We start from the raw sequence: 13062 nt of genomic DNA on the forward strand, positions 1-13062 counted from the left end.
TATCAACACTAAAAACAATTACTCTTTGTTTTGACGATTCGTAACAATGTTCCACAACTGCATGTACTTTTATCAATTGTATTTGGTAATATGCGACTCTAAAGTGAGCGATAGAAATTGCTGCGTGCGTTGTTTGAAGTGAGAGATCGACTTGAAGAATTTTAAATGGTCTTGGATGATGTCTAAAAAACACTTAAATTACAACACACACATGTGCACATTGAGAAAAGTTTTATTATTTAATCCAAATTATGGAAGTCTTTCGCCAACCGGATCCTCTAATCCGTAAGACCGGGGAATTTTCTTGGTGGACAATGGCAGAAGTATAGGAAAACCGAGGGGCATAACGAAAACGAAGTGGGGTTTAGATTCATTCCGTTGCTTTATGCTAGCAAATACAGTTGTACCAAAACAATTGATAATGATTGTTTTGAACGCATAGATTTTTTGTATATGTAGAGTGCAAACGTATAGCTCATGGAATTTGTGCCCACCGAAAAACACAGCAAGAGGAAGAGTGTCTATCACAAAGTGGAATTTGGAGCAAGCTTGACCTAAGGGATGTGAACCAACAATCTTAATCTAATTTGTTATTCTTTCACCAGGCAAAAGTGATGTAGATTGTTCGTGCGAATGGAAGATTGGTAAGACGTTTTTAACAAAAATGGACATATGAATCCTTGAAGCGCTCCAATCTTAGATACTCTCGAACGGATTGTTAGAGGAATAGTAAAAATAGTTTTTTAAACAAATAAGAACAGAACAAAACATAAGGAACAGGGTATTCGTTTCGTTTATCAATGGCCTTCTTCCGTAGTATGCCTTTATGGATGCATGGTGTGTGCTGTAATGTCTTTACAAATAGTCCGATTATATCACACGTTCCTTTCTGCACGCAAACGAACTGTTAAAAACTTGATACTTTATGTAGATTAGTTCGCTTTGTTGTTTTACCCTAATCTACATCGGTTCGATTCGTAAGTGTTTCAGTACTTTGCTGCATTCAGTTGAGCGAATGGCTTTGGCTATTTAAATTACAACAAAGAATGGGTAGGACGGCTATTACGGCATGCTTACGTTTCATATCAGATCTGCAAATAGGTTTATGGAAAAGAATATCGTTGTCAGATTACTCATGTGTGTGTTGATTGCATGGAAGCAAAACTGGTATTTCTGTGGTTATCAACTGTAATTTTGTTTATACCGTTTCGCTAGGTGTTACTTCCATTGTGCGTGTTGCTGTATTATTTTTGTAAATTTATGTTGAATAGTATTTTGTGTCAAATGCTTTCCACTATGCTTGCTGTTTTTGCTGTGCGCGTCTCTGTCCATAGCTCATAATAAGGTGGAGATGAAGTTTTCTTATCGTACAAAAATTTATGTGTTACATACATTGCCTCTTCCATGAACAGATTCGATGATTTTAGGTAGATTACCAGTTTTGATGATATAAACTACCACATTTGCTACATTGATTATCAGTCGAATTGATCAGTCACATGCAAGTTGATATATTCATAATTTTACTGTACTGGTTGAATCATCATATGTTTGCCCCAGTCAAGTGGTTTTGACCATGCTCTTAGCTTAAACGAGCTGTTGTGTAATTCATTATTCGAAATATATGATGATGATGGTTGTTAACTGCTTTACAGGACATTCAAGAGAAAAATGGTATACAACATTTTGCTCACTAACCGGCAAATCCAGCAGTATGCTTGGATCATCAAACTATGCAATCCTACTATATTGCTTTACGAATTTTGCCATAAATGTCCCAGTACTGCTTAAAAGTGGGCTTGCATCGTTTGACGATTCAAGTATACTACTGGATTTGCCGGCTGGTTATCAAAAGGGCATAAGCTAAGCATTCGTTGCAAACATATGAACGGAAAAAGAACATCGCATATGGCCAGCAAAGTCAATGAGATAAATTGTCCGTGTCTAGGTGGTGTTTTTACAGAACCTAAAACAAACCTCAAGAATTTAAATTTACTAGAAAGCTTATCAAATACGATATACATTACAATTTCACACGAATACAGCAAATTATTCTATTATAAAAATAAACACATACCCTTTAGGCGTTGAGCAACCGTAAAATAAACTAACACATGCAACGAATGGACATGCATTTTCCGTGCAACCTTTGATCGTCTTCAGGCACCCTGATCTGTGGCACGGAGAATTCCCTGCTCATTCGATGCATCGGCAAACATCTGACCTATATCTTTATTTTCGAGAGTTTCTGGCGAAAACGGTTCCTCGTACGTGAGAAAACTATTCGAACTAGATATAGTAGTTTTACGGCGGGGATCCTTTGCTTTTCCAGCAGGTGACGACGTAGCGACCGCCGGTATGGTGGCCGATTTTACGATTCTACCCTCCGTGCTCGACGGGCGCCTGGCGACGCTAAGCTTTTTCCGCTCGACGTTAGTCGCATCTGCGCCGCCGCCTACCGATAGATGTTTGACCGGTTTTCTACGCTTACTTTCGCGCCGGTGGCCTGCATTTTCGACGATGATCACGTCCGAGCTGGACTTGGACTTCCGTTTGACAAACTCATCCGAAATGAATATCAACTCGACACTATCGTCTCCGGCACCGGGCGACCGGCCCTCCGGTGTTTTTTGGTGGGCAAAGATTTCCACCTCCTCGTTCCCCGGACCGAGCGAAATATTATCGACCGATTTCGATATCGATTTGACGGTCTTTCCGTTCCCAGCATCACGATCGGCGGTGTCGACCACAATCGTTAGTACCTCATCGGCCTGATCAAGCTCACCGTCCACAGAGTTCGGTAGATGGAAGCTTCTTATTGCCACCGGGCGTAGCGATAATGCCGGCGGGTGGTTGCGCTTGTCAATGCTTTCCATCGATTTGGAAATCTTTTTGCCACTTTTTTGTACGCGTACCGACTGCTGGTCGCGAAGCGATTGACGTCGAAATTCATCGGAAATAATAATTATTTCCTCTGCCTGCGCTATGCCCCGACCGTGGGCACGAAGTAGGGGAGGCTTTTTGCGATACGGCAGCCTGGAACCGGCATGCTGCACACCGATCGATCTTCGCTCAACCGTTTCGCTGTGGCGGCGTTCGAGCGGTGGTAGCCCAAGGACTGGTATCGGCGAGTTGGGCGAAGGCAGTGGGGAAGCTGAGCTGCCAATTAGTGAATCATCGGCACGCAAACCTATCATTGAGTCGTCATCGATGATGAGAGGTAGTGCCGAGTGCCGCGAACAAGAATCATCCCGAGGCGAACGGGAAGAACCCTCACAATGCTTGCCGTCAACAACGGCGTCTACGGCATCTTCACCGCCACCGCTTTTGGACTTAATACTAACGATTTGCTTTAAAATATGATTGACATCTAATGATAATCTACACTTTGTACACGATGAGGATGAACTATTCGAAGTGTCGTTCAGTTTGCGCACTAAGCTATTCAAGTTGTCCTTGTTTAATGCTAGTAGTTTTTTGCTTTTACCTTCTTTCTTGAACACACCACCGGTACTGAGCGGCATCGACCGACCGTCACCGGTGTCACCCGACGTCGCCGTTCCCGGCGGGCTGGTACGTTGCATCTGTTGCAAATTTTCCTTCGAGATGTTGATAATGTTCTCGTTGCAGGCGCACTTTCGAAACTTGAGGTTCAACTCGATCATGCTGCTGTCGGACGAGTACGAGATGAAACCGTGAATGTCACTGTTCTGACACAACGAGCGACGTTCCTCGTCGATGTCCGAGTTCTGATGAAAGTGGTCGACAGCGACACCATTAATGTGCACCGTGGCTTTGGTGCTTCCCGGGATCGTCGACACACCGTCGCCTGATGAAGGATCATGCAATTTGTTCGTGTTACCATCGCTATTGCAAGCACAGTCGGCATCGGTTGGTGGTTCACGCTGCTGCTGCTCATCAGTTGTATCCCTCCCGTCACCTTCAGAACGGGCGGCTGGATCAGCCTTCGGTGCGACGGAGGCCACGAGATCACTCTCGCTGACCCCGTCCGGTCCCTGATGCTAGAGTAATTTTTCAATCGTCGATGCATCATTGGTGGAATTTGAGCTTATTGTAATCGATGCATTTAATATTTCATCATCTGAATATGGGACGGAGAAAAAATAACAGCTTAATGGTTGTGGTCAAAAGCTTCAAAGCATACTTTCAATTGGTAAGCCCTCACACCTGTGTTTAAATCTTCATCCTCCTCTTCCTCCGCATTATCGCCATCGTCTTTGCCTTCGGTTCCGGTACCATCGCCTTTGCTACGCTTGCCACCACTGCCGCCTCCGCGTTTGTTAAGTTTTTGTCAGTTGACCAGCTCAACCGATACGAACTGCTTCAGCCGCTCCAGATATTGACTGTACATTTCAACATCATTGTGCCCGGCGCCCTCCACCCACAGTGGTTCCACGGCCCTTGGACACTTCTCGTAGATTGTCATACCGTGGGAAAAATCGATGACCTCATCCTCGGTGCCGTGAATCACCAGTACGGGCGAAGTTACTTTGGGCACCTTATCGATACTATTTGGCAGTGCCGGAACCGGAAAGAAAGTAAATAAACAAACGCTATCAGCCGCTGATGTGTAAACGAAAACTACACGCTAAGTACCTAGGAAATGCATCGAAAAACCAGGTACGTTTGGTGGCAGGAAAGGCGACGCGCATACCCGACATGAGCGGGGAATGTAGAATCACTGCACCGACCTCGTATCGGCTCGCTAGGTCCACCGTCGGTACCGTGCCTATGCTTTGCCCATAGAGAATGATGTTTTCCGGGCTAATGCCGAACCGAGTGCGCAGTGCATGCCAGGCGGCGTCGATGTCTGCGTAGAGATTCTTTTCCGTTGGTTTACCGGTACTTTGGCCGTACCCGGAATAATCATAGCTGAAGATGTTACAGTTGATGCGTTGACCCAAACCGATGAAAAATGTCGTCATTTGTCCGAGGTCGACAGCATTTCCGTGTGAGAAGAGAAGGGTAAACCTGCAACATTTCAACGGAAAAGTTAGAAACTTTTTAAAGAACACCATTTCCACTGTTTTACGTTGAATAGCATATCGTTAAATCCGTTGAGCGTATCATTCACTTGGGCAGAATAGACAGATCAGTTTTATAATTTTTAGAAAACTTGCGGTACCATGACGACGACAGACAAAAGTAGGGAGGAAAGGTAGCGGAGGGGTCATTCAGGAATCGTCTGTCGGTAGGAGACGTGAATTTTCTCTGCGCCCTCTCCAGTGCGGCCTGAAAGTTAGCCGATCGTCTAGACACACCCCATGGTCCTTGACTACAGTCACACGAGGGAGTGGCACGCCACTGAGACGGTAATTGTGCACCAGTTTGTCAGGAGTGCGATCAAACGAGATGACACAACACTTCGCCACGCATAGCACCAGAGAAGGTATCCGTAAAGTTTTGCAGGGAAAAGAGATCACTGGACGAGGACATAGGAGGATAAAATTTAAGCAGGCGACTCAAGACGCTACAATGAGGTACCCCGGATGGGCCTATGACCCCTATGATCATAGAGGGACCCCTCGACCCTGACCGTATGCGTACGATCCGATAGGAAAGACTGGAGCCAGTGAAGAAGCGCAACACCCCCCCCCCCCGCCTTCCCACTCCCAGCCCGAGAAGCCAATCCGCTCGAGATTGGCCAAGAGTTTTTTTTAGTAACTGGTAGGGCAAGCAGGTAAACGCCGCCTTAAAGTCAATGTAGGTGACATCGACCTGCTCTCCAGAAAACCAGACATGGGTACATGTCTAACAACAATGACATAAGGTTAGTTACAGTGGACCGTCTTGGCATGTAACCAAGCTGAACAAGTGCGATAATAGGCTGGACACGAGGAAGGATGCCTGAGTGGATAACAAACTCGAGGACTTTAGAGACAGCACAAAGGAGGGCAATGCCTCGGCAGTTAGGAATGGGCGTGCGACATCCCCTCTTGTGTACCGGGCGAATGCTTTAATGGCATGGATCAGCACCAAGTTGGGAATGCCGTCGGGACCGGGGGTGTAGGAGCATTTCAGCTGGTTAAGCGCAGCGATCACCGGGGGTACATCAATAATCACGGTTTTTGTGTTGACTGCATCACGCGGTACATCCACCACCCCTGACGAGGGAGACGCCCTAGGTTGAGCTGGATAGACAAACAGCCCGGCAAAATGTCCATCAAACAGGGTTGCTTAACGCTTGGGGAGAGGATACCGAGTGGTTGCCCGAGCGCGGCGATCATATGTAGAATATACCATGCTGTGACTGCTGTGATTTCCTTCTTTGACATTGCACAGGACATTTGTTGAGCACTTACACATTAAATTACACAGAACAATTTATTGTGCAACAGTATGTAGTGTCATGCTGCTTACTTGAAGCAAAATGAAGTCCTCCAATTATAAAATAAGCCCTTTACTGCTCTAGCACAAGACTTACAGGTCATGTTCCTTTGCGTGGAACACAGGAGAGGACCTGACGTTTTCGAAATCCGAATCATTGCATCGTCAATGGTCTGGTCCTTTATAGCCTCATCACACTGGTCACCGATGGCAAAGTGACTGGTCTGTCAACATTTGGTTTTGGTGATAATCAAAAGCTGGTGAACGAGTCCTTACTATATGAATTGCAAAGTCCATAAATGAGATTATGTTTATGATAAAAGTTACTTAACTTTCACAACACTTTTGTGCCGAAAGCGGTTTATTTCACTGGTATGTATTTGTAAAATTGTTAAGTGTGTTTATTTCCATGGCTGAAAATCAACAACAAAATTCGGGGTCTAGTCAAGAACAACAAAAACACTAGGCCAAGTAAACTCTTACGCACTGAATCTATCCTTTTTACTTAATTTTTTATATTAGCTACTGAGCATCAGTCCATCAGGGGTCCGCGACAGCAGGGGCTTCGGAAACAGAATTCGGGGTCTAGTCAAGAACAATCAAAATGGTAACACTAGGCCAAGTAAACTCTTACGCATTCAATCTAACCATCTTTCTTAATTATTGATATTAGCTACTGATAATCAGTCCATCAGGGGTCCGCGACAGCCGGGGCTCACCACCTCGACGGCGTGGGTTCGAAAGCCAATCGAGACTGGACCCTCCCCTGTACGAAAGGACCGACTATCCACGTACACATAGGGTAAAAAGTCTCGTAAGCCCTTAACGGCTGGCATGACCAACACGGTCGTTACGCCAAAAAGAATAAGAAGAAGAAGAATTAGTTCATACTATTGGTTATAAAATATTTGGAATCCCAACGATCATTTTTACAACCAAAGAACACCAATTTCTTTTACATATTCGAAAATTTATTTCAACGTAGTTTCTACACAGTAGCACATCAATGCTGATTTCTGACATGACATAAAAAACATGATTGAAGAAAATATGAACAATATTAGAAAAAAATGTGATGCACTAATTAAAGCAGATAATACATAAAACATAATCTAATCAGTTCAAGTAATTCAAAGGCGAACAGATAATTTTTTATGGTAAGGCGAACAAGATTCTTGCTGGCATTCGAAACTGTCCTTAATCTTAAAAGCAGGCATTCTAGATTCATATTAATGATTCATCATTTCATGATGTCATCTCTACAAAAAAACAGGAAAACAATAGTCATTGTGGGTTTAGAACGATACGCACCTACCTAGGTTCAATAGGGAACGAAGGTTTCATGACCCATGGGGATAATTAATTTAGAAAGATGTGGATCAACACCTTCCTATCCTCCAGCGTTTCAGACTTACCGTGCATTTGCGCTGCATTTGACGAACAGGCAAGCGATCCTGTTGCCGCGGGAAGACCGGGCATAAAATGCCTCCAAGCACTCCTTTTCTCGGTCGCTGTACTGCCAATCGGCCTTATCGTACAGTGTCAGGGTGAACTTGCTGTTGGCGCTCTCGGCTTCCGGTTTCAAATCGTAACTGGCCTCAGGCGGCAGGAAGGCCAACTTTGATGCGATGCGGCCGGGGCATGGAGGGCAACAGAACAGGCAGCACAGTTCACTGAAGCTCAAACCGTTCATCTTCTTTTTCTCGGTGCCGGTGGTGTTCGTATCCGCTTCCGTCGTTGCCGTCGCTTCTGCCGACACTTCCACACCTAGCGATGTACTTCCACCGTTGTTTCTTGCTGTGGTGGAAGTGTTGCTGATGCCTCGAGTTTTCCTGTCCCGTTCCAGTTTGGAGTCCGTTTGTGATGCTCAGCTTGGCAAAGCAACCGGTTTGAGCCCCGTTTTCGTGCAACAACTGGCAACAAACAATAGACTTTCTACGACAAAAGCCTCGCCTACGTCACACGCTTCAACTATGCACGGGAGGAGGGTTTTTCTCACATTAATGGAGTAAAAAATGACGAAAAAGCACCTTGCACCGTATACTTCGACGACGTGTGTTGGTGTTGACGAACTCTAGGATTTTACCTCGAAGCGGGTCAGCTGCTGAAGCAAAACGAGCTACAAGCGAGAGTAACTGAATGTAATCACTAGTTTTTCCTTTATGAAACACGTTTACATCTCAGACGATGCAAATTTATCGTAGCAATGCTCCATGATGCTTCGTGTTTTCCTTTATCTTCTTTCGCTTAAAGATTCACTTTCCACATACGATGCCACACACGCACACAACATGCATACTCTCCACGGAACATAAGCACGGTCGATGTACACGAAAGCGAGGGCGACGACGATCAAAAGTTGTAAAATAAATGTATGACGAAAACCGTCTACTTCAGCCAAAGATTGGTTGGCGGTGGTTCAGAACGACTTTTGATCAGTAAAAAATATTGTTTACATAAAAGCTGAAGCTATTACAAAGCGCGCTAAGCACAGTGCATTTCCGTACGAAGGAAACATTAATTAAATATCTGTGTTTTCTATCGAACCACACAACTAGCTTTTGTTTTTACTGCCTCAGGCCGAAGTAGTGTTGGGATAATTGGAGTTCGGAAGATTCGATTAGTCGATCTCTTGACGGATTCTATCGGATTGGATCCCATTTGACAGATTCGATTCAGATGGTATTCGGTAGGGACTCAATTTAATTCAGACTTTAAGGAATCAATTTGAACTCGATGTGTTGTGATTCAGACACGATGCGAATCTAACTAAAGGGTCTGCAGGGATTGTTCCATAACCGGTTGAGGGATATCCGTAAGCTTATAATATCTAATTGTAGTCGCTTTTGGGGAATCAAGCAAGCTAGTTGTTGCGGATGTTAACCGATTCCATCCCTTTGGTTTTCTGGATACCAGGCATGAACGTTTTCGGCCAGCCCTTTTTCGCTTTGTTCAACGAGCTGTTTATCTTTTGTATGGGACAGCGTCGAGCAAACTGACGGTTCCCGACATTTCCTTTCCAGTTCCAGTTCGGCGTCGCATCAGAGCGGATGGTTAGCAGTGTACGAGGTTCCTGAAAGGGTTAGCGGAAAAGTAAGGTTAACTTAGGCACGACCGCGTGGTGTCGCCGAGCTGGAGCTCAAGTCAGAGAAATCGTAGCCGACGTACATCTCGTGCTGTTTGAGTAATCAAGCGGATCACGAGTTTCGTGCGTTCTGACAAATGGAAGGAAATATTCCTTTCGTTACGGCGGGTGAACAGCCGCATTTTGACTGCGCACTAGCGTGGTTGGCTAGCAGTGCTCCTGGCCGCATGGTGGCAGTCAAAATGTGACTACAGAAAATCTGAATCAAAGAAAATCAGAACACAGAAAATCAGGACATATGGCCTTTAGTAGCCAGTCCTTAAACAATAGAGGTCTATGTCTCCAGGTTAGCTCGCGAAGGCCCAGGAAGCTGGATTCAATACCCAACGAGAAATTTTGGCGTTATTTTGGGGTAAAAGAATTCTTTTGAGAACTGATCGCTCTTCTTTTCAGAAGTGTTTTACCCCTTCTTTTGCAGCAGATTTCCTATGCAATTTTGGATGTAAAACACTTCTGAAAAGAAGGGTAAAACAATTCTCTTGATACTTGCGGGACACCGCAAATGAGAACTGTTTTGACAACGTGACTGTGCAACGTGTTTATAACACCTATTTCTGGCTGTACGCGTAAAAAACCTATACCCATTCGTAGTAGATTATATGAGCTGGGTTCAGGATATCTTTTCTTTCCCAAAATAATTATTTTCATGCAGGAAAATATTTTTGATTGTTTTATTATTTTGATACAACGATAATATTATATACATATCGTCCGGTTCGGAAGGCAATCAGGGGAAATGTTCAGAAATCGTCCGATGCCTCCTCTGGTTCGTGCTGGCAAACAGCGACCACGGATCGTAGCAGGCTCCTTCGATGTACGATGTGCAACACCACTCCGTCATGCCCATTGAAAACACGTAGAATGCATTCATGTTTATTTCAAGCCGCTTCTTCCTCCTTGTCGAGACACTGAAATGTGTGAAAAGTGCGGACAAATCATCATCAGTAAGAACTCTCTGCTGTGGGTTCTTACACACGTACTTACTGTCTGGTGCGAGTCCAAGCGCTGCTATCGGACACGGGCCACCGATGCTATGTTACACCCGGTAACAGCCGATGATCGCCGTGATGTCCAACCGACACCGACCAACTATTAACACTGAGTTGCAGTTTCGGCGCCTGTCGCTAAGGGTCATCGTCTCATCCTGTTTCCTTTCCTGCCCTTTTCCTACCATGTTTCATGATGTTGTTTAACACATTGTTTAATAAACTTCACTCCGATTCCGACACCCAAACCCGCGAAAGCGTTATTCTTAACTCGCAGCTAGTTGGCCAGACTTGCACAGCCAACAGTAAACAAACAAAGGTTTGACAGCCAGTACCTCTTTCCACTGCGGTGCCTCCCAAAACAAATTATTGGTAGGTTATGAGGTGTCCATGCCTACCTAAAAGAACCTTGCCAAGTGTATTTTTGGTAAAATATACACATATATATATAAAATATATATATAGTATTTTTGGTAAAAATACACTTGGCAAGGTTCTTTTAGGTAGGCATGGATACCTTTGGTAGGCAAGTGCAGCAGGGTTCTCCTTGGGCTGTCACTAGACCGTACCAGGTTTTTGGTATGGTACGCTTAATGTAGTCACGCGGTCAGTTGTAAAAAATCGCGTATTGCGTAGTAATCGCGTGAATTCGAGTATATCGAGTATAGCGTACTGCGGAGACCAACTGTATATGATGGGTTAGGACTCAGCTTTGGAGATCCAGATCTCATACTAGATTTAATTCCTAAGATTCGTATTTCTATCTCTGTGTCCTTGAAGAAATCTCTATTTATTTTCCCACCCCTAGATGGGAGTGACCCAAACTATAGACAGCTTTACAGGTAACATATTAAAGAATGATGTGACAATTTACAGTTTGACACATCGGTAGTGGTATAACCAAGGTACATGTAAGCTAAGTGCGTTATCATTGCAAATCTAATACATAAAAGTCAATGTTGTCTGGATAGAATTCACACTATCCCCGGCCTGCTACACGAGCCGCAAACTCCAACCGCAGACTCAAAAACCGTATAAGTTTACGTCAAAATCTTTGCGGTTCGTGTAGCCGCGTTTTGCGGTACCAATTCTGTGAGGCACGCTACACGAGCCGCAAACCCAAAAACTTTGCGGCGCAAAGAGGTTTTTGTTTTTGATTTTTCAGTTAACTCAAAAATCTTCGTTCAAAGCAAACAAGATCTTATTTCAATTCACACAAAAAGTAAAAGATGGATAATCTGTTGATGAGTGCAGTGTGGCTAACTACCCTATCGCGGGTCATCGAGTACCCAAAATTTGCAACAACGCAACAGGGGTGCCTGTCCAATTGACAATTGATGCCGACAGAACGAGAGAGCATGATGATTTTGCCACCGGGGCAACGCAACAGGCGTATTGTGCGTAGGCAAGAAGATGGCAACCGTTTGCTGGACAATACTGTAGCAGAGCAAGCAAATGAAACTATAATTAGCTTTCTTCGCATGAAGAAGGAAGATTTTGATGTTCTCAAGTTACATAAAAAGTGGTAGGATAAAATGTTTTAATCTTTATCATTAAACTTTTTGAAACTTTTGGATAAAATCAGTTGGTGGGCCGGACTTTGCCGACCCCTGATCTATAGTGAATTTATAATTGATATTCTAGCTATAAAATGACAAAATATTACTGTAGCTGCAAAATAAACACGTAAATTTATCACCATATGTTCGTTTATTTTGTTTTTGAGATTTGTTATGTTTACATTTATTTCTTCTTCATCTTCTTCTTCTGGCGCATTTGAGATTGCGGTTACCTGCCAAAAACTTTGCGGGTGCAGTTTTCAGCTCACGGTGCTGAAAAGTTTCTGACGTAAACTTTTCGGCTGTTCCCCTCTTTGCGCCGCAAAGTTTTTGAGTTTGCGGCTCGTGTAGCGTGGCTCTCCCACACCTCAAAAATGGTAAAAATGCAATATGGGTAATATGGGCAATATTCACATTATTTGTGGTCTCTAAATCGAATGGTCTTCACACATGTCACATGTATCCAACATGTATATTTGGTTGGTAAATGGTTTGGGATCCGGTGCAACATGAGGCCCCATATATCGATCTTTGATAGTGGCCATTCACCATCCAAACAACTCGTACCCTACCTCCTAGTGGTGCCAACCGGGATGCGAGTAACCTTTGTGAAGATCAGGTAACCAACCCTGGTGGGTACTTGGGTTGTATGCCGACAGGGAAAGGGGGGCGTCTACAGGGTACGCTCTGCGGGCGCTTTTTGAGCGTCTGTTCACCAGTGGTGCGGCTCACCAATCTCCACGAGCGTCTGTTATCCGATAGGAGCGGTTGAAGCTTGTTGTACCCACTCTGGTTAATTAAATTCACTTTATTTGTTTCTTTATTTATCTTAACTTGTTTCCTACTCGTCTGCTCGTTCCGCACGTGGTTCAGCCCGTACCGGTACTGCATCTGTCGCTCTTCGATCTGTCAAGCCTTTTTGTCTGTGGAGCCTTTGTTTCATCCAGCATCCGTTATCGTTATCGTAGGATTATCGCTCCTTCATTTGCACCGGGTGCCACAAAGCTGAAATGCGGAACCTCGT

At 44.3% G+C, this 13062-nt stretch overlaps 2 protein-coding genes across 2 annotated transcripts; both read right to left on the reverse strand.

Annotated features, from left to right (window-relative positions):
• Positions 1-1977: 1977 nt before the first annotated feature.
• LOC131263858 (uncharacterized) lies at positions 1978-4260 on the reverse strand. The gene is made up of 2 exons (XM_058266137.1): positions 4243-4260; positions 1978-4022 (listed from the first exon to the last, which is right to left on the reverse strand). The coding sequence occupies exons 1-2, from the start codon at positions 4258-4260 to the stop codon at positions 2160-2162; spliced, it is 1881 nt and encodes a 626-aa protein (XP_058122120.1). The 3' UTR covers positions 1978-2159.
• On the reverse strand, positions 3889-8815 carry LOC131259453 (alpha/beta hydrolase domain-containing protein 17B-like). The gene is made up of 4 exons (XM_058260953.1): positions 7764-8815; positions 4618-4992; positions 4189-4529; positions 3889-4102 (listed from the first exon to the last, which is right to left on the reverse strand). Exons 1-3 carry the CDS (start codon positions 8039-8041, stop codon positions 4313-4315), a joined length of 870 nt encoding a protein of 289 aa, XP_058116936.1. The 5' UTR covers positions 8042-8815; the 3' UTR covers positions 3889-4102; positions 4189-4312.
• Between the last annotated feature and the right edge of the window lie 4247 nt (positions 8816-13062).

This window comes from Anopheles coustani, chromosome 3 (genome assembly GCF_943734705.1).
Source record: "Anopheles coustani chromosome 3, idAnoCousDA_361_x.2, whole genome shotgun sequence".
In the NCBI taxonomy this organism is placed as follows: Eukaryota; Metazoa; Arthropoda; class Insecta; order Diptera; family Culicidae; genus Anopheles; species Anopheles coustani.